This window comes from Trachypithecus francoisi, unplaced genomic scaffold (assembly GCF_009764315.1).
Source record: "Trachypithecus francoisi isolate TF-2019V2 unplaced genomic scaffold, Tfra_2.0 Lachesis_group21, whole genome shotgun sequence".
Lineage (NCBI taxonomy): Eukaryota > Metazoa > Chordata > Mammalia > Primates > Cercopithecidae > Trachypithecus > Trachypithecus francoisi.
In genome coordinates this window covers 53,006,615-53,032,918 of record NW_022681467.1, presented here as the reverse complement: position 1 = coordinate 53,032,918, position 26,304 = coordinate 53,006,615, and the positions used below count along the sequence as shown (strand labels likewise).

General features: G+C 49.6%; 1 protein-coding gene across 1 annotated transcript in view; it reads left to right on the top strand.

Moving 5' to 3' along the window:
• The window catches only part of BMP7 (bone morphogenetic protein 7), a 98,738-nt gene that overhangs the window by 17,242 nt on the left and 55,192 nt on the right, over nt 1-26,304 (top strand). The window contains exon 2 of the mRNA XM_033186818.1: nt 20,174-20,366. Coding sequence (XP_033042709.1) covers nt 20,174-20,366 — 193 coding nt within the window. The remainder of the gene's footprint in view (nt 1-20,173; nt 20,367-26,304) is intronic.

Sequence of the window (26,304 nt, the reverse complement as noted above, 5' to 3'; positions counted from 1 at the left end):
CTTGCCTCGGCCTCCCAAAGTGCTGGGATTATAGGTGTGAGTTACTGCACCTGGCCCATTTCTTCATTTTAAGTGAGGACCTGCCCATGCCAGTTGTTCATTAAACAGCATGATTTCAACATTTATTTTTACATATGTGAAAATGGGATCAGGAATGAGAAATCACTCGCCCAGCTTTGGCGACGGCAAGTCTGTCTGTCTTTGGGTCCAGATCACTGGTGTGTGTCCTCAAGCAAGTCACTGAAAGGGTCGGAGTGCTCTGGGCCTCAGTTTCCCTCTATGGTGAGCCGCTCAAGGCTCAGGACACTGGGATTAAACGAGATAGTGGCAGGAAAGGGCTCAGTCCTCACCTACAGGGAACTCTCAGTAAACAGGGTTGCTCCTGACTGCCTTGGGGGTCCAGTCTCGCTGCAGAGCCTCTTCTAGGCTCATCTGTGAACATGACAGTAGACTGATGTGTAGGTACAACATTAGCTCTAACTTTGAAGACTATATAGAACTCTAGCCAACAGCCAGTTGTTTGCTGAAAACAAGCTTTGTTTTATTAACGTAACCCTCCTGATCTCCTGAGATAAGGGCAAAATTTCTTTCTTTCTTTTTTTTTTTTGAAACGAAGTCTCGCTGTGTCACCCAGGCTGGAGTGCAGTGGCTGGATCTCAGCTCACTGCAAGCTCCGCCTCCCGGGTTGATGCCATTCTCCTGCCTCAGCCTCCCGAGTAGCTGGGACTACAGGCGCCCGCCACCTCGCCTGGCTAGTTTTTGGTATTTTTTAGTAGAGACGGGGTTTCACTGTGTTAGCCAGGATGATCTTGATCTCCTGACCTTGTGATCTGCCCGTCTCGGCCTCCCAAAGTGCTGGGATTACAGGCTTGAGCCACCGCACCCAGTCCAAAATTTCTTGAAAATGACCCGAGGAGGGCAGGAATTATTGTCCCCTGGGAGGAAGCAGAGCCTGGGGTGGAGCTTGGTTTGAGTTCTGCTTGTGAGACAGGCGGCTCCTGTTTCCCCTGAGTGGAGGATGAACAGATCAAGAGACTCAAAGCATTTTAAGAATCTGTGTCAGTGTTTGTTAGCCAAGGGTGGAGAGCTGCTTGAAAGAAACGCCTGCCTGCCCTGGTGAAATGGTGGAACTTCATGCTTACACTGAGAGCCTGATCAGATGTTTTCTAGTAAAGGGTTCTGGGCACCTATATTCTTTCTGCTTGTTCCCATGGGAGACTGAGGTGATAGGTCTGGGTGCCTCCTTAAGCCCATTGGTTGAAGAGATGGTTAGGGGAGAAGCTGAGAGGTGGTTCTGAAAAATATTTTGCTTTCTAATAAGTGGCCACTGAGCAAACGGAAGTCTCTGTTCTCTTCCCCATTTTCTTGCCTTGAATGTGGTTTTGTGAAGACATGTTGCTTGGAGCCACAGCAGCCATCTTGTGACCGTGAGACAAGAGGCCTAAGAATTAAGTCAACATGCAGACAATGACAGAGCAAAAAAGACAGAAGAAATTGGGGTTCTTAGTCATATGGTTGAACTACTACATTCAGCTACAATTTTTGGGGAGAGGCTCTTAAGCAGTTTGAATCACATGTTCACTCGTGAATCAGTTGGGTCTAGAGGGTAGACCAGGCTACATCAACACAGTTGCTGGAGTCAGCCTCTGGCCCTTTATGCTTGGGCTGGGGTGTGGAGGTGTGGCTACTGTCTGATTGCAGCTATGTTAGCCATTGTAATAATCATCCCAGTAGCAAACATTTGTCAAAGGCTTACTATGTGCCAAGCACCCTTTTGTCCTCTTTTGGTTTTTTTTTTTGAGATGGAGTCTAGCTCTCTCACCCAGGCTGGAATGCAGTGGTACAATCTTGGCTCACTGCACCTTCTGCCTCCTGGGTTCAAGTGATTCTCCTGCCTCAGCCTCCCGAGTAGCTGGGACTACAGGCACGTACCACCACGCCCGGCTTAATTTTTGTATTTTAGTAGAGACGGAATTTCACCATGTTGACCAGGCAGGTCTCAAATTCCCAACCTCAGGTGATCCGCCCACCTCGGCCTCCCAAAGTGCTGGGATTACAGGCATGAGCCACTGCACCCAGCCTGTCCTCTTTAGTTAATATTAACTTATTTAATTTTCATGATAGCCATTTCAGGTGGGGGCTATTATTAGCAGATAAATGAGCAGAGAGCGGTAGTTGGCCCAAGAACACATACCCAGTTAAGCGTCATTGGATTTGGAGATCCGGTGCCTGAGCCTTCCCTCTTACACTTGATCCTGAACTGCCTCTCAGGCCTGAAGCGTAGATTTGGAGCAGACCAGACAACAGCAATGCTAATTGGAGAGTCTCACATGAGGGCAGGAGGAAGCCACGTAGGGGTTTTACAGTTACGTGTGTCAGGCCTAATGCCCCATATATTTGCTTATCAAAGTCTCTGAAACCAGGATGTCTTTAAATTGATTAAGATATTGGTATCTTTTCCCAAAGAGCTGCTGTTGAATTGATTGTGCCTCTTAGTATGGTGACGTGTATGTTGAGTAGAGCTGGCAATGAGTAAAGCTAACAACACTTATGAATAAAACTGCTAATTGAGTTTTAATAAAACTGCTTATTGAGGTGTAACATGTGTAGCATAGCATAGAAATCAAGAATACTTGTGAGTGTTTGCAAGGCAATCACACAGGGTAACCAGTGTGTAGATTAAGAAACAGAATCGACCAGAACCCCCTTGTACTTGTACCCAGGGGTAACTATTGTCCTGTTTTCTAGTAGCATAAATTAATCTTGCCTGTTTCTAAACTTTATATACATTTAATTATACAATAATGCTTTTAAATCACTAATCACAGGAGCAATGATTTGGAAAGAAGACCCCAAGTAGAACTTTTGGGAGTCTGTTTGCAACTCTTCCAGTTACATTTCATATAGAATACAAAATGTCATTTAAAAACCATTCTCTGGGCCCCGTGGGGTGCCTCATGCCTGTAATTCCAGCACTTCGGGAGGCTGAGGCAGGAGGATCACTTGAGCTCAGGAGTCCAAGGCTTCAGTGAGCTGTAATTACATCACTGCACTCCAGCTGAGGGTGACAGAGTGCGACCCTATCTCTATAAAAAATAAAAATAAAATAAAAAAAACACCAGTTTTTTGGTGTGATCTCATATTCTTCTGCTTCCCGCACCAGAAATAGGTTCAAAGGACAACCATGCAATTTTAAGGGTGTTTTGATAGTTTCGCTTAGGAATTTAAGTTCAAGTTCTTACAATGTGGACTTCAAATGAGTAAGGCTCTCCACGATTTCCAGTTCCCACCAAATCTCTCCCATCAGCCTCTGGGGTGGCTTTTGTACGTCTCTGCACCATCCTGTTTTCAGAAATGAAGCTGATTACTCTGGTCCAGGGACAGAGTGTGGCTTTAAAGAAGACTCTTATTTTGAAAGGGAGACAAGGGCTGGGCAGGAAGGAAAGGCAGAACCATCTTTTCCTTCACTGCACCTGCATCTCCTGGGCCTAATGAGTTTAGGTTGATAGAACCCAGGCCTCAGGAAGGATTATAAATTCTCATTTGATTTGATTTGCCTCTAAAATACCTTAAACCAGCTGTGTCTGCCCAGCTGACCCAAGCGTCTCTGGCTGCTCTGGGGGAAGGTCTGAGCAGGCCCCTCCTGTCCTGGGGAAAGGAGGGAGGATGGCAGCTTCACTTCCCCCACCTGGCTGCTCCTGGGGCCTGCTCTGGCCTGGCTGGGAGCAGGCACACAGGTCTCTGCTGCCTTCCCTGGTGGCCAGCCTCCATGTCCTTGAATTCTCCCAACAGCCGTGGAACTGGGGGCCTCTGTCCGTCCCCATTTTATAGGGAGAAAAAGTTGAGCCTTCCAGAGGTGGGTTAGCTTGTCCTGGGTCACTGCTGGTGATTGGCAGAGCCTGCATGTGAACCAGACCTCCAGGCCCCACGGCCCATGCTCAACCCCAGTTCTCTCCTGCATCCTGGGCTGAGTGAGGCTGAGGAGCGGGTGTCTTCCTCCTGATTTGCTCATAGAGAGAGTTTCAAAACCCACTTCACTAAGTCTCCGGAGAAGCTGCTGAGTGCCCAGCAAGTGAGTGTGGGAGCTGGTGTGTGAACAGTGCTAAGCAACAGAGCAATCAGAGCGAATAGCTTGCAAGACTATCACATGTGCCAGGCACTCCACGGACACTCTCCTTTCCTCTGGTTCTCAGAGTGGGGTTTCTAGACCTGCGTTATCACCATCACCTGGGCATGTGTTAGACATTGATGCTCTTGGGCCCACCCTAGACCACCCACCTTAGACATGCTGGGAGTGGGGCCGAGTGGCCTGTGCGTTAATAAGTTTGCGTGTGACTCTGGGCATCCGGAAGGCGGAGCATGCCTGGTCTACTGTACTCCCGGGCTTTAACTGGCAGCCCAGTGGAGTCAGTGCTATTACTTGCTCCACCTGCATTTTACAGAAGAGGAGTGACACGCCCCAGCAAGTGGCAGAGCCGAGACTCGCCCTGTTGCCCAGCTCTGCTCTGGAAACCTGAGTCCTGCTCCTTTGCTCAGTTCTTACTCTCCTGGAGTTAAAATCTAGAAGAGAGGACAGTGGAGAAACAGGTCAGCAGGCCTCTCACCAAAATAATCCCAGTATTTAGGCTATGGGAGGGAAATGAAAGAGGCTGAGAGGGAAGGAGGCCCAGGGAGAGTGTCAGTGGGGGTGAGACCAACTCAGCTGTGGGGAGGGGCCACAGTGCCCGGGCAGGCCTGGAGCAAAGCCTCTGCCGTCTTGAACTTGGCATGTCTGACAGTTATCAGCAGGATACCACTCGCCAGGTGCTTGGTGGGGAATGTTTGCTCCCCACGTGACCCCAGGAGCAGAGTGGGGATCCTCATACCTGAACAGCCCCCATGCCAGGCCTCAAACCCACAAGTCAGGAGTTGAATTCCTGCTGCTTCCACAGAATTTCTCACACTGGGAATGCCATTTCTTTATTTTTTAAATTAATTATGTATTTTTTAGGTAGAGTCTTGCTGTGTTACCCAGGCTGGAGTACAGTGGTACGATCTCAGCTTACTGCAACCTCTGCCTCCCAGGTTCAAGCGATTCTTGTGCCTCAGGCTCCCGAGTATCTGGGACAACAGGAATGTGCCACCACGCCTAGCTAATTTTTGTATTTTTAGTAGAGACAGCGTTTCGGCATGTTGGCCAGACTGATCTTGAACTCCTGGACTCAAGTGATACACCTGCCTCGACCTCCTAAAATGCTGGGATTACAGGCGTAAGCCACCAATCCCAAGGTTTTAAAGAAAAACTTTCTCCTGCATCTCTGAGAACATAGGCGAGGACGCCCATTTGCAGTGGCCCCCTGCAAGCCCTTGGTGCAACAAAGCAGTGTGGGCAACAGCACCTCTGTAGTGATGGGGACACCTGAGATCTGACTGTCCACTAGGAAGGCCATGAGCCACATGCAGCTGTGTAGATTTTATTTTATTTTATTTTTTTGAGATGGAATTTTTGCTCTGTTGCCCAGGCTGGAGTGCAGTGGTGCCATCTTGGCTCACTGCAACCTCTGCCTCCTGGGTTCAAGTGATTCTTGTGCCTCAGCCTCCCAAGTATCTGGGATTACAGGCGTGTGCCACCATGCCTGGCTAATTTTTGTATTTTTAGTAGAGATAATGTTTCACCATGTTGGCCAGGCCAGGCTGGTCTCAAACTCCTGACCTCAAGTGATCCACCCGCCTCACTCTCCCAAAGTGCTAGGATTACAGGTGTGAACCACTGTGCCTGGCAGCTGTTTAGATTTAAATTAATTACAATGAAATACAATTAAGCATTCAGATCTCAGTCACAGGAGCCACATTTCCAGCACTTAGTAGCCCCACATGTCTCAGTGTGCCTTACCAGACAGCACAGACAGAGCCTCCAAGCTGCCCCGAGGTATTAGGGTGAACCACATACAGGTCAAAACTGGTAGAGTATCAGCAGCGTTACATGGTATAGTCTAATAGGTGAGAAAAGGGACTTCAGAGAAATTCAGTCCTTTCCTTTGTTATGGGAGGAAGCTGAGGCCCAGTGAGCCTGGGGTTATACCAGCCAGCTCACAGTTCAGATGAGACCAAACCCCAGGTTTCTTGACCCTCTTGAACTCTGCCTGTCTGTTCAGGTCAAGGACTCTCAACTCAGCAGTAGTCATATTTGGGGTTGGATGGGGGGCCATCCTGAGCATTGCGAGATGTTTAGCAGTGTCCCTGGTAAACATGTTTAGCAGTGTCCCGAGGTGCCTTCATGGGAGTGAGGGGAGGACAGTCAGCTCTGGCTGAGAACCACTGGTTTAGGTGAAGATAGTAACTACTTTTCATTCTTTTCCGTCAATTTCAATGAGCTGAGGATGGGGTTGGAACTCAGAAATCCCTGGGGACTGCGTTCCTCCCTCTGGGAGGTGGGAAGCCATAGGCCAGGGGCTGCCTGGGTCTGTAGTAGAAGGAGCGCCATGTGCTTGCAGCCCATTTTTCTTTTCAGCTCTATGGGCGTCTGGGTTTTTTTAGGCAAAGAACTGGCCTCAGCTCTAGAGATAATTAAACCCATCTTTTCTCCCTCTCCCTGCCCCATCCCCTAAACTCTTTGGTTCATTCAATTCACAATGATAACATTGTTCAAGCAACACTGCACACATGTTGACATTGAAGTGTTTAATCTTGTGGTACAATCATTCCCTCTGGCCCCTACCCTAACATCTGTGCAGGCTGCAGACTCAGGGCTCATGACTAGAGGATGGCCTGGGAGATGCCTGGCCCGCCTGTGGTCTCGCCTGCGGGTCTCATGTCTCTGGACGCAGCCCCTCAGCACCTAACAAGGCGGCAGTGTCTCCAAAGACCCTCTTGGAGAGCCGGGCGGGTAGGACTCCAGGTGGTATTGCTGGCAGCTGAAGCATTTGGTGGAAAGTTCGAGAGGTGAAGCAGCTCAGGGACAGGAGAGACAATGCTGCCTGTGTGCCCTCTGCCAGGCAGGGCCCTGCCCCCCAATCTAGGGGCCTGGGGAGGGGTGACGAGGAGATGGGTGAATGCTACAAAACCTTCAGGCCGTCAGCCTCTCTCCCTCAAGGATTGGCATTAGGCAGAAGCAAAATTTACAAGCCTGGGAGGGAGCTGAGTCGGATGCAGAGCCTTCACTTTGAGTTTAGCTTTGGAGATTTATGTGGCGAGCACATTAAGTGTGCCAAGAGCGTGGTTCAGCTCAGAGCTGTCCTTGTCGAATCATCACCACAGCTGAGGTCACTGGTAGCTCCTGTGTGAGGAAGAGAGCTGGTATGGCTGAGTGGGGAAGAGTACGGACCTTTGAGGATTTACATCAGCTGTGTGACCCTGGGCAAGAGTCCGTCTGAACCTCAGTGTCCTCGTCTGGAAAGCGGGCATGATGTGTGCCCCTGCCTCTGAGTGGGGTTTTCTTTTTTTTTTTTTTTTTTTTGAGGCGGAGTCTCGCTCTGTCGCCCGGACTGGAGTGCAGTGGCCAGATCTCAGCTCACTGCAAGCTCCGCCTCCCGGGTTTACGCCATTCTCCTGCCTCAGCCTCCTGAGTAGCTGGGACTACAGGCGCCCGCCACCTCGCCCGGCTAGTTTTTATATTTTTAGTAGAGATGGGGTTTCACCGTGTTAGCCAGGATGGTCTCGATCTCCTGACCTCGTGATCCGCCCATCTCGGCCTCCCAAAGTGCTGGGATTACAGGCTTGAGCCACCGCGCCCGGCCTGAGTGGGGTTTTCGTAAAGATTCAATGAGATGATGTACAGGACATGTGAAGTGGCAGCCAGGCCAGCGGGAGGGCCTCTAAAATGCTGGCTGCCCACCTCACAGCCATCAGGATGGCCCCTGATAGGGTTTGGCTGTGTCCCCACCAAATCTCAACTTGAATTTTATCTCCCAGAATTCCCACGTGTTGTGGGAGGGACCCAGGGGGCAGGTAATTGATTCATGGGGGCCGGTCCTTCCCATGCTGTTTTTGTGACATTGAATAAGTCTCACAAGATATGATGGTTTTATCAGGGGTTTCCACTTTTGCTTCTTTCTCATTTTTGCTTGCCGCTGTCATGTAAGAAATGCCTTTCACCTCCCGCCATGATTCTGAGGCCTCCCCAGCCATGTGGAACTATAAGTCCAATTAAACCTCTTTTTCTTCCCAGTCTTGGGTATGTCTTTATCAGCAGCATGAAAATGACTAATACAGTAAATTGGTACCAGTAGAGTGGGGCGTTACTGAGAAGATGCCCGAAAATGTGGAAGTGACTTTGGAACTGGCTAACAGGCAGAGATTGGAACAGTGTGGAAGGCTCAGAAGAAGAGAGGAAAATGTGGAAAAGTTTGGAATTGCCTAGAGACTTGTTGAATGGCTTTGTCCAAAATGCTGATAGTGATATGGGCAATAAAATCCAGGCTGAGGTGGTCTCAGATGGAGATGAGGAACTTGTTGGGAACTGGAGCAAAGGTGACTCTCGTTATGTTTTAGCAAAGAGACTGGTGGCATGTTGCCCCCACCCTAGAGATTTGTGGAACTTTGAACTTGAGACAGCTGATTTAGGGTATCTGGCGGAAGAAATTTCTAAGCAGCAAAGCATTCAAGAGGTGACTTGGGTGCTGTTAAAGGCATTCAATTTTAAAAGGGAAACAGAGCACAAAAGTTCAGAAAATTTGCACCTTGACTATGTGATAGAAAAGAAAACCCCATTTTCTGGGGAGAAATTCAAGCCTGCTGCAGAAATTTGCATAAGTAGTAGGAGCCTAATGTTAATCCTCAAGACCGTGGGGAGAATGTCTCCAGGCCATGTCAGAGACCTTCATGGCAGCCCCTCCCATCACAGGCCTGGAGGCCTAGGAGGAAAAAGTGGTTTCATGGGCCAGGCCCTGGGTCCCCCTGCTGTGTGCACCCTAGGGACTTGGTGCCCTGTGTCCCAGCCACTCAAGCCATGGCTGAAAGGGGTCAATGTACAGCTTGGGCTGTGGCTTCAGAGGGTAAAGCTTGGCAGCTTCCACATGGTATTGAGCCTGTGGGTGCCCAGAAGTCAAGAACTGAGGTTTGGGAATCTGCACCTAGAATTTCAGAAAATGTATGGGAATGCCTGGATGCCCAGGCAAAAGTTTGCTGCAGGAGCGGGGCTCTCATGGAGAACCTCTGCTAGGGCAGTGGGGAAAGGAAATGTGGAGTCAGAACCCCCACACAGAGTCCCTAGTGGGGTGCAGCCTAATGGAGCTGTGAGTAGAGGGCCACCGTCCTCCATACCGCAGAATGGTAGATCCACCAACAGCTTGAACTGTGTGCCTGGAAAAGCCACAGTCATTTAACGTTTGACACCAGCCCATGAAAGCAGCAGCTGGGAGGGAGGCTATACTCTGCAAAGCCACAGGGACAGAGCTGCCCAAGACCACAAAAAGCCACCTTTTGCATCAGCGTGACCTGGACCTGAGACCTGGAGTCCAAGGAGATCATTTTGGAGCTTTAAAGTTTGACTGCCCTTCTAGATTTCAAACTTGCATGGGCCCTGTAACCCCATTGTTTTGGCCAATTTCTCCCATTTGGAATGGCTGTATTTATCTGATACCTGTACCTCCATTGTATCTAGGAAGTAACTAGCTTGCTTTTGGTTTTATAGGCTCACAGGCAGAAGGGACTTGCCTTGTCTCAGATGAGACTTTGGACTGTGGACTTTTGAGTTAATACTGAAATGAGTTAAGACTTTGGGGAACTATTGGGAAGGCATAGGTGGCTTTGAAATGTGAGGATATGAGATTTGGAGGGGCCAGGGGTGAAATGGGTTTGGCTGTGTCCCCACCAAATCTCAACTTGAATTGTATCTCCCAGAATTCCCATGTGTTGTGGGAGGGACCCAGGGGGAGGTAATTGAATCATGGGGGTTGGTCTTTCCCATGCTATTCTCACGATAGTGAATAAATCTCACAAGATCTCATGGGTTTATCAGGGGTTTCAGCTTTGCTTCTTCCCCATTTTCTGTTGCTGCTGCCATGTAAGAAGTGCCTTTTGCCTCCCACCATGATTCTGAGGCCTCTCCAGCCATGTGGAACTGTAAGTCCAGTTAAACCTCTTTTTTTTTTTCCTGGTCTCGGGTATGTCTTTGTCAGCAGCATGAAAACGGACTAATACAGTCACCATCAAACAGAACAGAACAGAAAATCACAAGTGGTGGTGGACATCTGGAGAAATTGGAACCCTTCCCGACTGCTGGCGGGAAGGTAAAATGCTGTAGCCACTATGGAAAACAGTATGGTGCTTCCTCCAAAATATTGAAAATAGAACTACGATATGACCTGGCGATTTCACTTCTGGGTATATCCCCAAAAGATTTGAAAGCAGGGTCTCCAAGAGATATCTGCACACCCATAGTCACAGCAGCGTTCCTCACAATTGCAAAAACGTGGAAGCCCACCATTCAGGGATGAATAAACAAAACGTGACCCATCCAGACAGTGGAATGTTATTCAGTCTTACAAAGGAAGGACATTCTGACAGGCTACGGCACAGATGAAACTTGAAGACATTTTGTTAAGTGAAATAAGCCCGTCACAAAAGGACACATACTGTGTGATTCCATTTATAGGTGTTGCCCAAAGCAGTCAGATTCATAGAGACAGAAAGTAGAAGGGTGGGTGCCTGGGGCTGCAGGAGGGAGGAAGAAAGGGGAGTTAGTGTTTAATGGGGACGGAGTTTCGGCATTGCAAGATGAAAAGAGTCCTGGAGACTGGATGTGCAAGAATGGCATCCCTTGTGTTTAAAATGACTGAACTGTACACATAAAAGTGGTTAGAATATTAAATTGTATATTCTGTGTATTTTGCCACAATTCAAAATAAAATTTTAAAAAATGGTGACTGTTTACCTGGCTTAGGGGTTCCATAGGTTGTCAGAGCTGCAATCTAAGTGAGCTTCTATGAACTGCTCTGGTACAGTACAGCTGAGGGCTCTCAGGTCCTTGCTGGGGTGGCCAGAAAGTCCTTGTTGAATGAGTACAGTGGAGGTGTTATCTGGACAATACGTATCATTGTCAACTTCTAGGCGATGTTCTGTTTCTCTGGGCATAGGGCATTCTCCTCCCTTCTCCCAAGAGCTGCGTGTGTCAGTGTGGCCTCCCCAGGCTGTTCATGTTATTAAGAGAACATTTTCCTGTTAGAGTAGTGGAGTTATTGCATGCCTCTGGCGGCTTTTTCAAGCTCCTTAATCTTGCCATGGAAATCTTTGAATGAATGAATGAAGAGTCGTCATCAAATTTCACATCCCTGAAATTGCGGGCCATAAACTGCCTTCTAACAGCAGCCGGGATAAGTCAGCTCCAGTGAGTTCTGGTGTATGCCAGAAACTTCCAGATGAGCTATAGCCCTCCAGGAAAAGAACGAGCCAGGGTTGGTAGTTTCAGAGTTAAATGGGCACCCGGGAAGTGCCGGGATATGGGGCCCTAAGCAGTCCTCGGATCCGTGAAAACCCAGTTCTAACTTCTGGTTATAATGTAGACTTTGATAAGTTCTTTTAGTTCCTTGAGCCTCATCCTCATTAAAGCGGGGTGCAGAGGTCTGTCCCCAGCCCTTAACTGGAGCTGAAGAACGCTTAGGACTAGTTTGTGCTCACAGAAACCAGACTCTGAGTGAGGAACTCTAATGCTGGACTTGTGGTTTTTGCCTGGAAAGCATCCATTCGCTCATAAAATATTTGTTCCTGCCTCGTAGTTTAGCAGCATCTTTGGGGGCAGTGAGAGGACCGCATAGTCTGGAAGATTAACCGTTTTTTTTTCTGAAGACCATAAAGTTTTGGAAGGAGCTGCTGGGTGATTATTTACTATCCATTTATCAACTCTTTCCAGCCCTGGCTGGGAGAGCGGCTTCAGGAGGAAATGAAGGCGGCTTTGCCTGGGCTGATGGTTTCCCTTTTCATGGATACAAATATCTTTCATATGCAACTGGCCACAGTCTTGCTCGTCAGGTGTTTTTTTTCTGCATGGCTGTCCCCATGAGAGCTGCTTCCTGAGGTCTCTGAGCAGCCAGTGACCAAATCCAGTGAATGGTCACTGGAAGAGGAATCTCCCTGCCCCCTTTCTCTGAATCTGGCCACTGTTGGGCCATCTTGCCCTGCCTGTCCTCTGGTCCTGCCCTTCCTTTGGACCAAGTCCTTCTGGTGGCATCGTTCTCCTTCTCCCAGGCAGTCCCAAAATATTGCTTCAAGGCCATGCTGGTCTTTCTCATCATAAATGCATTTTTCCTGCATAACTTTATCCATAAACCCAATTCAACAGCTCTGAGCTTGAGCATTCTTGCCAGGGTTATCTAAACCTCTTTTTTCAACTGTCCAGTTGAATTTTCTGCAGGTCATCTCAAGTTTCACCTGTCTGCAGCCACACGTGTTTTCTTCCCCACCGCTTCACCTGAGCAGTCTCTCCTGCACTGACATCTACTGATGGTGTTATCACCCTCCTGGCATTCCAGGCCAGCAGTGGGCAGCATCCTCTAGTTCCCCCTCTTCATGTGCTTGCTTTTGACCCATTGTCTTGTCCCTTCCCCTAGAGAAGCACTTCTGGTCCATTACACTTCTGGGGTCCTGACAAGGGATGGAAAATGCTAACATCTTTTCTCTTGAGCCAGCCAGGATTGATAGTGGCTGCCTGGGTGCCAGAATTAAGAAAAGAGTGTTGCGATTGTTTAGTGATGCCTGCCTTGGGTGCCAGGAGGGAGGAGCAGGGCGCATGTACTGGGTATGCATCATCTCTGATCCAGAGCCGCCTCTGAGCTCCCTGCCTCTGTCCTTACTCCCTATAACCAATCCACTTTCCACAGGGTCACCAGTCCTCTATCTAAAATAGATCTGGTCAGGGCACTGCCTTGTGTCTAACAAGGGAGGAAGCCATCATGGTTGATGACATCAAAGATCAACCCCTTAGCTTGACATTCAGGCATTTTCCCAATGAGGAATTTGTTGCTTTTTTCTTGTTATTCTCGGCAAACTTCTCACCTAAACTCTCCAGCATGCCCTGTTTCTTGTCTCTTGGGCCCTCGGTCACGCTGTTCCCTCTGCCTGCAGTGCCCTTCCTTGTCCTCTGGGGCTAGTCGGCCTCCGTTCTTCCTTAAGCGTCCATTCAGCACCTCTCTTGGGAAGAACCACCACCTGCAGAGCTGCCTCCCACCTTCCTTATACCTAAACACAGGCACTGGGATTTGCCAACATCAGCGAAAATGAACGATCTCTTTAGGGACTATGTCTCCTTTGGCCTCATACCCTGTTTCCCCAAAATTGTTGCCATGGAAACAGTCAGATGTGGAACTAAAGCTGAATGTGCCTACCCTCTGACCCAGAAATCCTGCTTCAAGACATTTACCCAGTGGAAACGTGTTCACCAAAAACCATGCACAGGAGTATGCATTGCAGCACAGTTTGTCTCAAACTGGAAACTCCCCAAATGACTATAACAAAATGAGTTGTGTCCTATTCATATGACAGGGTTTTAGACAGCAGTGGGAATGCATGGACCACTGGTACGCAGAACCACATGAATGAGGCTATCGAAAGCTGCAGACGCAGAAGAGAACACATTTGTGATTCCATAGTCAGGTGTCATAGAGGCAGAGCCAGTCTGCGGTTTTGGGTATTAGGAAGGCAGTCAGCCTTAGGGAAGCAGGGACTGGTGTTTGGGAGGGGCCCCTATCGGGACGACTTCAGAGCTGGTAATAAATGTTTTGTGTCCTGCTCTACGTGTATTCACGTTGTGGAAATTCATCACACTTGCTGAATGCTTGTCTGTGTGCCTTACTGTGTGTACATTGTCAACAAAGTAGTTTACTTAAACTAGAAAGGAATTGCGTGAAGAGGAATGTGTTCAGTGTGGAAGATTTATGAGACCCTGCTAAACATCAGGCTGTGCAGGGCATGGGATCTAAAGCTGAGACAGTCATGGGTCCTGTTCTTACAGAGCTCAGTCAAGGGAGATTACTTACATTTGGGAATGATCCAAGTCTGAAGAAAGCAGTTTTCATGGTGAATGGTCATCTGGAGAGAACACAGCTACCTGGAAGTGTTTCCTGCCCATCCATTTCCACTTCTGGGTGTATATATAATTGGGCTTGTGTGTGTTTTGCTCAGAAGTGCCTTGTTGCAGTCAGGCAGCAGCCTGACTAGAGTTAGCTTAAAGGGGACTTCTCTGAAGGATTTCAACGTAACTCATAGATTAGAAGAGCTGAAACCCAAACTTCAGGAAGGGCAGAGACTACCAGACCAGGAGATCAACCCAGCAGGTCTTTCTCCTCAATTCCAACCTCAGTCCTCTGTACTTGGAAGCTTCTTTCTCACAGACCAGCCTTCCCTGCAGGGTGCTGGCAAGGGGCTTCCCGGAGCACTGGATTACATCCTTAGAAATCAAGGCAGGGAGAGTGAATAGGGGCTCTTTCATACCAGGTTCCAATAAAAATAAAAGAAGGCCTATGTGTGGCCAAGGTTAAGACTGGCTTCGTCCCGTCCCTCAACTGGGGAGAAGAGGGTCATGGAACAAGATGGTGGCTCCCTTGGAGTCCCATGGCTCAACTGGGATAGTGATGATGGATTCTCCAAGAGAGACAGACACACGAGGGATGGGGAGTGGGGGTGGGGGGACATGGACAAGGCTCCTTATCACCTGTGCATCGCAGTGAGCCATGCCCCAACTTTGTTCATCCTGATGAGCTATGTATGCCCAGCACAAAGTGACCCCCCAGGCAATAGAAATATATCTTCTGTACTGTTTTCTTGTGTTTGTAACAATTTATTGTGTTCATTTAGTTTTGCGTATTATGATGTACAGCTGTACATATGCATATATTTGGGTTCCTACCCCTAATTTTTAGGATGTTAAATACTGTCCCATAAAGCACGACTCTGAATACTGCAGGTTCTGTTTAAGCATGAGCCGCCCTTGGCAAGTCTACACAGTGGGTCGCCAGTTTCTTTGGTTGTGACCCTCCCTTTGTATCAGACAACCACAACTTAGGGGTTTGCCTGAATATTTCTCATAACTGTAGGTGGGCGGAAGAACGCCAGATGTTAGGGAGAGGCAAGGTACTCCTGAGTGATGCTGGGGGCAGGTGTGACTCCTATCTGGGACATAAGTCTTCCCTGACGTGACAAAGGATCACGTGGCGGCGCGGGGGGGGGCCCGGGTGGGCAGCTTCTTGTTCCTACCTGCCTCTAACCCATTATCGACACCCTACAGCCCAGAATTTCCCCTCTTAGGGTCAGTTTTGGGGCTATTTCGGGTTTTTGTAAAAGAAAGACACTGGTCTTGTCTTTGGGACAGTGATGGGGCTGCTTTCTGTCAGGATGGTGTTTTCTGGAATCCATTTTCATTGGACTTATCTTTTGGTCTTGGGGATTTAGGTCGTTTTAATTTTTTGAAGATGAAAGACCTTTGTTAATGCCTGTGAGCTCTCTCAGCCCTTGGGGTGCTGGGATGTAGCAAGGTAGAGGGAGGAAAAGCTGGAATCCTAGGCTCTTGGCTTCCTAAGGAAGCTTTTCCCTGTAGGCATGGGGAGATGTCCACTCTAGACATTTAGTTTAAAACTCAAGTCCTGGGTAATCAACTATATACAGTAACTTTAAAAGAAAGTGTAAAGACGTATTTTCACCTGAAAAATGCATGCAAGCTTCTACCTATTTTAGTGGTAAGAATTCAATTGTCTTGAGACTTGAGTTGAAATGGTCCAGATTCCATACTGTGGAGTGGCTTCTGTAGAAAAGGAAAACCTTGGAAAGATGAGATTTGGAATTTGGTTTGGACTTTGAATTATCCACTGCTTATTTGTGTGTGTGTGTGTGTGTGTGTGTGTGTGTGCGCGCGTGCGTACTTCATGACTGTTCTTTCTTTGATAATGGATACAAAATTATTTTCAGAACATGTGACAATGTGGGTTTCAGGGAGAACAGAGTAACATTGTGGCTCCTGCTTCTCATAGTCTCCAATTAATTAATGAAGGAAATCCTCTCAGAAAGCCATACCAAGGAGCCCACAAATGTTTGCAAGAAATTTAGTTCCTCACTTTATCCCTGAGTTGCTTTTTAGAAGAGAAACCTTGTAACTCCGATACCTTAACAGTTAAGATACAGTTTATCTTACATATTAAAAACAGTTGTACCTGCAGCTGTTGCAACAAACCTTGTGTTTGTGATTATGTGTCAGTGTTTTCTTTCTTCATTGGGCATGACTCTAGTGATTGAACCTGTGTTTGTGTCATGCTTATTCAAACATATCTTTATTGTTCGGTCTATTGCACTTTTTATTTTCAAATGTAATCATAAGTGCACTGTGTAAATGCCCACAGCACATGTTGATTGTCATTCTTCTGGCTCATTGTTTTAGAGGACCTGTAACAACGGCAGACTCAAATGGCTCTCCTGTGGCTTTCTCCTGTGAGCAAATGGCTTCTGTGATCTTCCCAACAACTCCATGAGAAAAGGCCATTGTTACTATCTCTAGGGAGAGGGGAACACACAGGGATTAAGTAGCTTGGGGAAGGTCACACAGCTGGTAAGTGGCACAGCCAAGATCAAACTCAGGCCACCTGGCTCTAGAGAGTGTGAAGGTCAAGAGGGTGAGCTTTGGAGTTCAGCCGCTCACCTGGCTTGTGACCTTTGAAAGTTACCTGGCCCCCCTGAGCCTCAGTTTCTTCATCTGTAAAATGAGGTCAATCCTCCCTCATGGGGTTCCATCAGATGCTGGCAAAGAGTGCTCAGTGTGGGGCTCACAGAGTAAGCACTCAGTAAACATGCTCTTTGCACTTCTGGGCTCTTCAGCCGTCCTCAGTTGTAAAACAGATGCTCCCCAGCCCCTTTCTCTGCTCAGTCTGATTGTGTATCTCCCAGTGGGGCTGTTCTGAAGCTGGGTTCATCCAGCGCTGGGAGCAGGGAACTGAGGTTTGCTAGGGACCCACTGTGTTCAAGGCATTGCACTTTGCTCCTGTGCATGATTGCAGGAGCAACCCTCTCTGCTGAAAGTTGAATCACGGCACACTTCAGAGGCTCCCCCTGGCCTTTGGAGGTCTGGCCGTGCTCCGGTGGAGAACAGACATGGTTGGAACAAGACTTCATCTGTGCCTCACCTCTCCTGGTCCCCTGGAGAAAAGCACTTGAGAAGCCATGAGTTGTCCCAAGACTGTGCCACTTCCTTCATGGGCAGACCTGGCCTCTTCCACCTCTTTCCTAGCACACGCTTCAAAACCTCTTAGATGCAATGGTTTGGGAGAACAGCTTCCAGGGTAACTAAAGCTGTACATGCACAATTCCACTTCTAGACATGAAACACATGCCCTGTGGTGTTCATAGCAGCACTGCTTTCAGAGCCCCAGTTTGGAAACTCCCTGAATGCCTATGAACTGTAGAATGGATATATGAATTGTGGTCTAATACAACGATGGCCTGTCGTACGACAGTCAGGATGAACGAGCATGCACGGTGACGTGGATGAATTACACCAGCACTGCTAAATGAAAGAAGCCAGATACAAAAGAGGGTATAGTGTATGAGGCCCTGCAGGGACTGTTCAAAACCAGGCAAAACTAACCTATAGTTTGAGAAGTCCAGGGAGGGAAGTGGGGTGTTCTGTCTCTTGACCCAGAGGAATCTCCATGACTGGTTTTACTTTGGTTTATACACATGCTACATGTATGCAGCAGTGCAGTTAAAAAGTTCTAGCAAGCAAGCAAAGGAACGCCCCTTGCTGAGCTGTTCATACAGCCACAGAGATGCATGGTGGTTCAGGCCTCTGGTTTGGGCAGGACCTGGGCTTGAATCCCAGGTCTTTGACCCTGGGGAGGTCACTGGACACCTCCTGGGTCTCAGGTGCATGCTCCACCTACCTATGTGGGATTGTACTCACCTCCTCGGGCTGCTCACCTTTTAGGGCTGGCATGAGGGTCGACTGAACTGGAAAGGTGACAGAGGACTGGCCCAGGGCAGTCCCACGGTACACAGTCAGACCCTTTGCCCTGCCTTCCCACCTGGGGTCACCTCCGGAGGCTCACTTGGTTCCCAAGTGGCTGCCCTTTACAGAGACTCCTGCCTTCTCTGTAAATCAAAGGGGGGCATTGGTGACATCCCCATGGCCTTCTCTCTCTCTTTCAACCCCCACCTCCACTCTGCCATTCACTTCTTTTACTGCTGTTAGTCTACTGCTGTGGCTGTAAACCTTGGCACCTCATTAGAAATATCTGGGGGTGCTTTAAAAAGATATTGATTCCCTTGGTTCAGGAAGGGGTAGGAGTAGCTGTGTGCTGGAGCCCGCTGTGTGCTTCTGTTCCCATCCATGTCCAGCGACCTCACGTTGGTAGCTTGAAACTGCCAGAACGGCAGTGTTTACACTGTGGAGTCATGGCCTGTCCCATAGATTAGTCAGGAGAGAAGGGTTCCTTGTGGAAGGAACGTGTGAGAAGGGGCGTGTTGTGACAAGGAGGGCGGTCATCTGGAGGAACCCTGAAACAGTTTCTAGAGAGTCCTTCCCTCCTGCCAGCTCTCCATATATGGCCCAGGATTCTAGCACCTGTGGTTCAAAGGTCGTCTTCCTGAGGTGTCTCCAAAGACACGGATGCTCCTGTGCCCAGCCAGAGCCCCCAGCCTCAGGGACTCCATCTGCCCCTTCTTCCTGATAGGAAACAGCCTGAGTGGATAATTCCCCCACGCTCCCTGCTCTCGCCCTCCTCTCTTTTTGGACTATTGTTAAGGTTTAAACCAGATTATTTTTAATGGAGCAGTGCAGCCGGGGTCTTGGGGCTGCCAGTGCTGTGAACTTCTTCCTCATTGGTGTTCCCATCTTGCTGTTCCACTGGGAGCCAGGCAGCCATAACCCAGCCTGAGAACTGGAGCTTGCTGATCCTATTTCTCCTTTCTTCTGACCAGTCTGGTGGCCAAACTGGTTCTGCTCTTTCTCCCTCTCTCTCCAGTTCCCCACCCCCAGACAGGAAGTAGAGATGGGCTTGTATTTTCCAGCAGATGAAAGGTGTCTGGAGATTCTGCCCACTGGTCTGAGTGTGGTCATCCTGTCCCTTCCAGCACTCTGTGGCTCCCAGTGTCATTCCTGCTCTGTGTTGGTCCAGAGGGGGCATGATCCACAGGAGCCACAGCTCTCAACCCAGAAACACCATTCCTGGGCTTTCATCCTGGTGCTTATCATTCATTAAATGGAAATGACATCTTAGTCTAATATTGCTGCCAGGAGAAGGCAGAAGGGTGGAGGCCTTTTGCCTTATTTTGTCTTGAGGTCATTTTCAACCCCCACCCCCACTCTGCCATTCACTTCTTTTACTGCTGTTAGTCTACTGCTGTGGCTGTAAACCTTGGCACCTCATTAGAAATGTCTGGGGGTGCTTTAAGAAGATATTGATTCCCTTGGTTCAGGAGGGGGTAGGAGTAGCTGTGTGCTGGAGCCCGCTGTGTGCTTCTGTTCCCATCCATGTCCAGCGACCTCACGTTGGTAGCTTGAAATCTGCCAAGATGGTGGTATTTACACTGTGGAGTCAGCAGGCACTTCAGATCAGGTCCCAGAGAGCCGGTTGTTAAATGTTTACCAGCCCACACCTGGGCCAGGACATCAATATTTTCTAAAAGTGTCCACAATGATTTTCATGTGCTTTCAGGGCTGAGAACCCCTGAGACGTCCCATAGTAGGCACAGTAAGGTTTCTGCTTACCAAAAATAGCTAACAGTTATCCAGCCCTAGCAGATGTTAAACTATTTGTGTGAATGAGATCATTCAACCCAGACCACAACCTGTGAAGGAGGATTATGATCCCCATTTTTTAGATGATGAAATTGGGTTCCATAGAGGTTTTTTTGTTACCTTATCTAGGGCCACTCTGTTGGTTATTGGCTAAGGCCAGATTCCAACCCAGGCCTGAGCCCCTGGGACCTGAGTCTGGCCAGGACCTCTTGGATGGCTGTGGTTAGTGCTCTACTTTTCCCAGCAGGTTGGATGCAAAATCATGCTCTTGTCGTTCAGGATGACCATGGGGACCATGGGGTCTGAGCCCGTGACCCTCTAGTCTGCAGTGTGTCAGTGCGGAAGGAGCAGTTGTCACTGGGGTCACTGGCAACAGGAATGCCTCCATCTAGCTTAGGCAAGATGCTTGAACTCAGAGCCTGAGAGTGAAACCCAGACACTAATAAGCTTTCGGTGTTGGTGTGTGTTCTCTTCCTCTTCCAGTGGAACATGACAAGGAATTCTTCCACCCACGCTACCACCATCGAGAGTTCCGGTTTGATCTTTCCAAGATCCCAGAAGGAGAAGCTGTCACGGCAGCTGAATTCCGGATCTACAAGGACTACATCCGGGAACGCTTCGACAATGAGACGTTCCGGATCAGCGTTTATCAGGTGCTCCAGGAACACTTGGGCAGGTGGGTGCTGTACGAGTATCTGGGAGAGGTGCTGAGTTTCCTCTGGGGGCAGAGGAAAAAGGGGGTGATGGCCAGAGGATGGAACAGATTGGTGCAGCCACGTGCCAGGCCCTGTACCAGATTATCCCTTCTAAAGAAGGTGTATGGTGTATGTCACTTTCTTAAAACCATGACCGACAACGAATTCAGGAATAGTAGAAGGCCAGGGAGCCTGAGGATGCATGGTACCATATGGGTATATATAGGCAGTCTGGATCTGGCTGGGTGCTAAGGGACATAAAAGAAAAGGGGAAGGGGAAAAAACATTTTTGAAGGGCTACCTCTCTCCCATTCCTTACTCTGAAACCCAGTGCACGATGTCAGGCAACTAATTAAGGTGGCCATCTAAAATAAAATGTTAGGGGAAGAAAAAAACCCAAACCAAAAATAAACAGAGAACTCTTAGCTTCCAAGAATCACTAGGTCAGAAACCAAACATGTGTGTTGAAAGTCTTTAATTTATCAAGATGCATTAATTTCAAGGTCTTGTGAGAAGTAGGAGGCTAAGAAAAAGGGCTGGGACATTTAGCAGGTGCATTCTATTCAGACAGTCTGGAGGCGAAAATGACCAAGGTCCTATTACTTAGTGGCTGGGTTACTGGACCCCTCAGGCTGTCAGACGTCTGCCGTCCCCACTGGGCAGGGAAATTAATGGAAGAAAGGTGGTGTGGGCACCTCCTTGTGATGTGCAGGCCTAGCATCTTCAGCTAGAAAGGGGACTTGTTACCATAGACAGGGACAGAAAAAACCATCACAGCCATGTTTGCCAAGCACTGCTATTTGGCGGGGCCGGGGGGGCAGTCATCTGAGTACCAAGAAAACAAAACTGTCTTGAGTGTTTCCAGTGTTTTTCACTTGAGATATCTTGTTTCACATTCACCGTAGCCTTCAGAAGTGGTGGCTCATCTGTAAAACGGGGAGAACTAAAGTGGCCCAAAGCCAAAGAATGAGGCCACCCAGAGAGAACGTGGCCACGTCAGGACGTGAGCCCAGGTTTGCAAAGCTGGAGCCCACGCTTATGAACGATATTTCTTTCAAAAATTTGTTTTTAGGCTGGGTGTGATAGCTTATGCCTGTAATCCCAGCACTTTGGAAGGCCAAGGTGGGTAGATCATTTGAGGTCAGGAGTTCGAGACCAGCCCGGCCAACATGGTGAAACCCCGTCTCTACTAAAAATATAAAAATTAGCCAGGTATCGTGGCACGTGCCTGTAATCCCAGCTACTTGGGAGGCTGAGGCAGGAGAATTGCTTGAACCCAGGAGGAGAAAGTTGCAGTGAGCCAAGATGGTGCCACTGCACTCCAGCCTGGGTGACAGAGCAAGACTCTGTCTCAAAAAAAAAAAAAAAAAGAGTTTTTGAGTAGGCAAGACATGCTCATGGTATAAAATCAAAAGGAAAGAGAAGGAACCACAGTGAAAATGAAGGCTCCCAGCTCCTGCTGAGGCAGCCCCTGCTGCCAGTTTCTGGAGTCTCCTGAAATCAGCGAAGGGATCTGTGTTGCTGTTTTCCCCTGTGGCACCCCACAATGCATTCCCTCCTGCCCCTGGCTTTTGTTGTTGGATGATGAGCCTTGGCAGCCGTTTCCAGTGGTTCACGCGGGGTGCCCTCGTCCTCTGAGTCCCCCCACTGTTCCACAGCATGGAGTGTGCTGTCTTTCGTGCGTGCACACTGGCCCCTCTGTTCTCTGATGGACGGTGCCGCAGGGCAGGTACCCTCGCTGACACAACTGTTCATGTCTATCAGTCCCATAAAGTTCTAGAGGTAGAACTGTGGGGTCAGAGAGCCCACATGCCGGTGGCTTTGGTAGACACTGCTGAGCAGCTCTCCTGGGAGGTGACATCAGCATCTACTCCCAGCAGCCAGGGAGCTTCTTTCTTAGGATGCAACCACAACCTCTGTGTCCAGGCTGTTATCTGGATTCTCCACTCAGCTCTGGCAGCTCTTGGTCCTTCCTGCTGGCTTCATGGGTACCTGGTCCCATCATGGTCTGAGGTGTCTCTGCTGTCTTGCCTGAGATCCATGGGGTGGATCCTGAGGGCTGCAGGGTTGGGCAGCAGGCCTGAGCACTGTGTTTGGAGCAGGGACGGGCGTTCCAGGCGTCCTCCCTGCCAGGCTGCTGGCAACAAGCAACTTGGGCTGGGGATGCCCATTCTGGTGCTAGGGTCCTGCTCCTGGGGGCTTCTGGGCTGCTGGGTGGCTGAGTCCCCCCTCAGCACAGGTACCTGCTGCATGCCATGCCTGAGGGCATCGACCAGAACGAACTAGACATGAGTCCATGCCCTCTGGAAGCTCACGTTCCAGCAGAGGAGAGGACATGGCAGGTGGGAGCATTGAGCAGGGAAGGGAGCAGGGTGAGAAGCAGTGGAGGGAAAGACCGAGCCGCTTTCTTTAGGTTTCTACATGTTCTTCCTGTGCCTCCTGCAGCAAAGCCTCCATTCTTCAGAAGTTAAATGGTTAAATTGAACAAATATTATTTATTCATGTTTTTGGACAGGTTGTTTTGTTTTTGAATCTAGAACCAAGATACCCCTATTATGTAGTTCGCTAGCTATTAAGAGCATGGATTCAAATCCTGCCACCAGGTGCCCGTGTGACCTTGGGAAAGAGTCATCTCTCAGAGCCTCAGTTTTTTCCTTTGTAAAATGGGGATAATAATTGGATCTCCCTTCCAGAGTTGTGCTGTGGATGGAAGGGGGTGACATACTTACAACAGTGTCTCACACACAGGAAGTGCTCAATAAATGGTCACCTGCGTTAGTATCATCGTCATCACAGCAGGAAGTGGAGCAAGACCTCCCTGGGAAGATAAGAGCCCTGGGTGGTGGCTGTGGCACTGCCTTCCTGTGTATGTCCACTGAGCCAGTTTCCCTAATTCTGCAGTCTCCCAGTGGGAATAAAGGCCCGAGCTTGAAAATGCTCTTCGAATCCCCCACACTTGTGCCAGCTCGCCTGTTCAGAGATGGGGCTATTCTTTGCGTGTCCCCAGCCTGGGCCCGCACGGCTTCTTCCAGCTGAAGGCCTCCTGCAGATCTCAGCCCAGGGGAGCCCAGACCCTGCCCTGCTGCCCCCGCCGTGTGGCTGCCTTGGTCTCTGTGCTGCCAGCCGTCCAGCTGTGTAGGGCTGGGACATCTGACAAGTTGTGCCTGAGCTCCAGGAAAGCCCTGGGGGTGCGGGGGATTAGCTGGCTTTGGGTCGGCCTCAGCGTCTCTCCCCTTGTGGGAGTCACTTTCCACTGAGTCCTCTTGATCTCTCGGAATCCAGATTAAATTCCGATAATGAGCTGAGCTGGAGGCCTTCCACAGCCCTGTGGCTCTGTTTAAAGAGCGGCCCCAGACACCTGGAAAGACAAGTTGGATCCACCCTTGGCGGGCTGTGGAGCGAGTGAGGGCTAAGAGGCAGGTCTGGGGACAGTGGCCTTGGCTCCAGAGGCCTCGCTGGGGCGAGAGGGGACTGCTAAAGGATTGGACTCTTATCCTCATTTTCTGAACCCCAGGCCTGAGGCCAGGCCAGTTGGGGCCTGGCTTCCAGGAGCTGGACTTGCTACTCTCCCCGTTGGTGCAGATTTTGGTTCCAGGTGAAGGTGAAGATGTTTGGGGTAGGGGTCATGCTGTTTGCCCTGTTTCTACTGTGGAACTGGGACCTGGCATCTTCCATCCCAGCCTTCCCCGTCTCTCCCCGAGCATATCCCAGGCTTGCCCTACTCCGCAGCACTGCCCCACATGTAGGTGATGCACTCTGCTTTGGGAGCTGGCCTATGAGAACCTCCCTGGAAGGCCAAGGCCAGTCAGGGCAGCAGAATCTGCTCCAAGGGAGTCAGCTGCCACCAAGGTTGAGATGATGTCGGCAACTGGATGAAAATGTCCCCTGGTTCATCTCAGCAACTGGCTGCCAGGAGGGTGACCTCAGTGTGGTCTCCAGGGCCAAGATTTGGATCAGCTGCAGTCTGAGTCACTCTGAGGAAGAGGGAGCTGCCCCCTGCCTGTCCCCACTGCACAGGATGGATTGGCAGAGGAGGCCTGGGCTCAGCTTCCTGGGTACGTTCAGCCTAGGCAGAGGCTCTTGCCCTCAACCAGACCTGGGATGGGGGCCCTGAGTTTCTGCCTTTCTGACAAGCTCCCTGGGGACGCCCTGATGATTTTGGTCCATGAACCTGAGAAGGTAGATGGGGCTGGATGTGGTAGGAGGAATGCTGCAGCCCCTCACAGGACAGCCCTTGGGGAGTGGGCCAAGGGCTCCTTGCCCAGTCCTCTCCCGGGGATGCTGGGGTGGCGGCAACTTGTGATGTGCAGATTCATGACTTGGTAGCAAGACTCTGGGTGGGTTTTGCCCTGCCGTTAGCCCCCATGAGCGTGTTTGGGCAGAGAGCCATGGTCACGTTCCAGAGCACGTCTCCACCCTGTGGTTGAGGCTTCTCGTTGCGTGGTGCTTACTATTTATGGCTGTGCTGGACATTTCAGCTTTGTTTCACGCCTTGGAAAGTTTCCTATGAAGATGTATCATCCCCATTTTACAGGTGCAGAGCCTGGCTCAGAGGTGGGAAGTAGCTTGCCTGAGAGCACACAGCTACAAAGCGGCAGAGGTGGGACTCGAACCCAGGCTCTTAGATTCCAGCACTCACCATCTTAGCCATGGCCGTGCCTCAGTGATTTCCATAGTGCTGATTTCCTCACCTGGGGCTCAGATGGGTCCATTGATGAGTCCTGAGTTGGTTTTCAGCCTTAGCTGTGCATTAGAATTACAGAGCTTTTTAATAGTCCTGATCCGTAGGGGTTGAACTGTCATTGGTGTGCTTTAAAAGCTTCCTGTGTGCTAGGGTATGAACAGGTGGCTAAGATCTCTCTAATTTCTCACCATGAGCTGTCTTACATGCCCAAGAGGAAGGAAATAGTTGTTGTTTTTTTTTTTAAGAGAGAGAGATGGAGTCGCACTCTGTCGCCCAGGCTGGAGTGCAATGGCACCATCTCAGCTCACTGGAACCTCCACCTCCCAGGTTCAAGTGATTCTCCTGCCTCAGCCTCCCAAGTAGCTGGGATTACAGGTGTGTACCACCACGCCTGGCTAATTTTTTTATTTTTAGTGGAGATGGGGTTTCACCATGTTGGCCTTCTCTGACACATTCCATGTTCCCTTCAGCTTGGTGTCTCAGAGAAGACTGTTTTTCTTGCTATAAGACTGAGCCCAAAGTATAGTCCAGAACACAATTGTCAGTCTCAATGGCACAGGAAAGGAACTGGCTAAGGGTGAAGATCCCTTTGGACTCTGGCTCCAGAGGCTTCTGGAAGCTTCTGGAAGCCTCTGGAGCTTCTTGCTGCTCCTGAAGGCTATGTGCCTGTTTCCTCATCTCCTGACTTCAACCTCTTGCCACTACACCTCAGCCCCAGGGCATGAGCTCTGGTTTTGAGCTGCCTTCTCAGGATGTGCCAGTTCAACTTCCTGAATAGCCTTTTCAGAAGGCAAGGAGGATTCCTTCTGGCTACTGGGAACTTCCAGGATATCCTAGAAGGTCAGAGGAAAGCAGTCCTCACCAAGGAGCCTTGGCATTTTTCCTTGCAGCCCCTTTCTCTGGGCCCCACTCCAGAACCCAGGCTGAAGCTGCCTGAGCGGGAGTGGCAGGCCTTAATGTTTTTGGTTCCACTTGGGGTCCTCTCATGGATCTGCAGGGATCCCTCTGGAAAAAGCCACCCAGCTGGGCAGAGACAGCAAACCACTGTGTTCAATCCAGTTAATGCTGGAGACACGGCCAGCATCCCCTATTCAGCATCTGGGGGCCAAATGCCCATTGGCTTCCTGTCCTGTGGTCTGAGGCCATCTGGTGGGCCTTGGTGGCTCTTTTTGATCTCTGTCCCTGTTATTTCTTCCCATAATTCATCCCAAGCCTGGCTTCACAGGGAGCATACA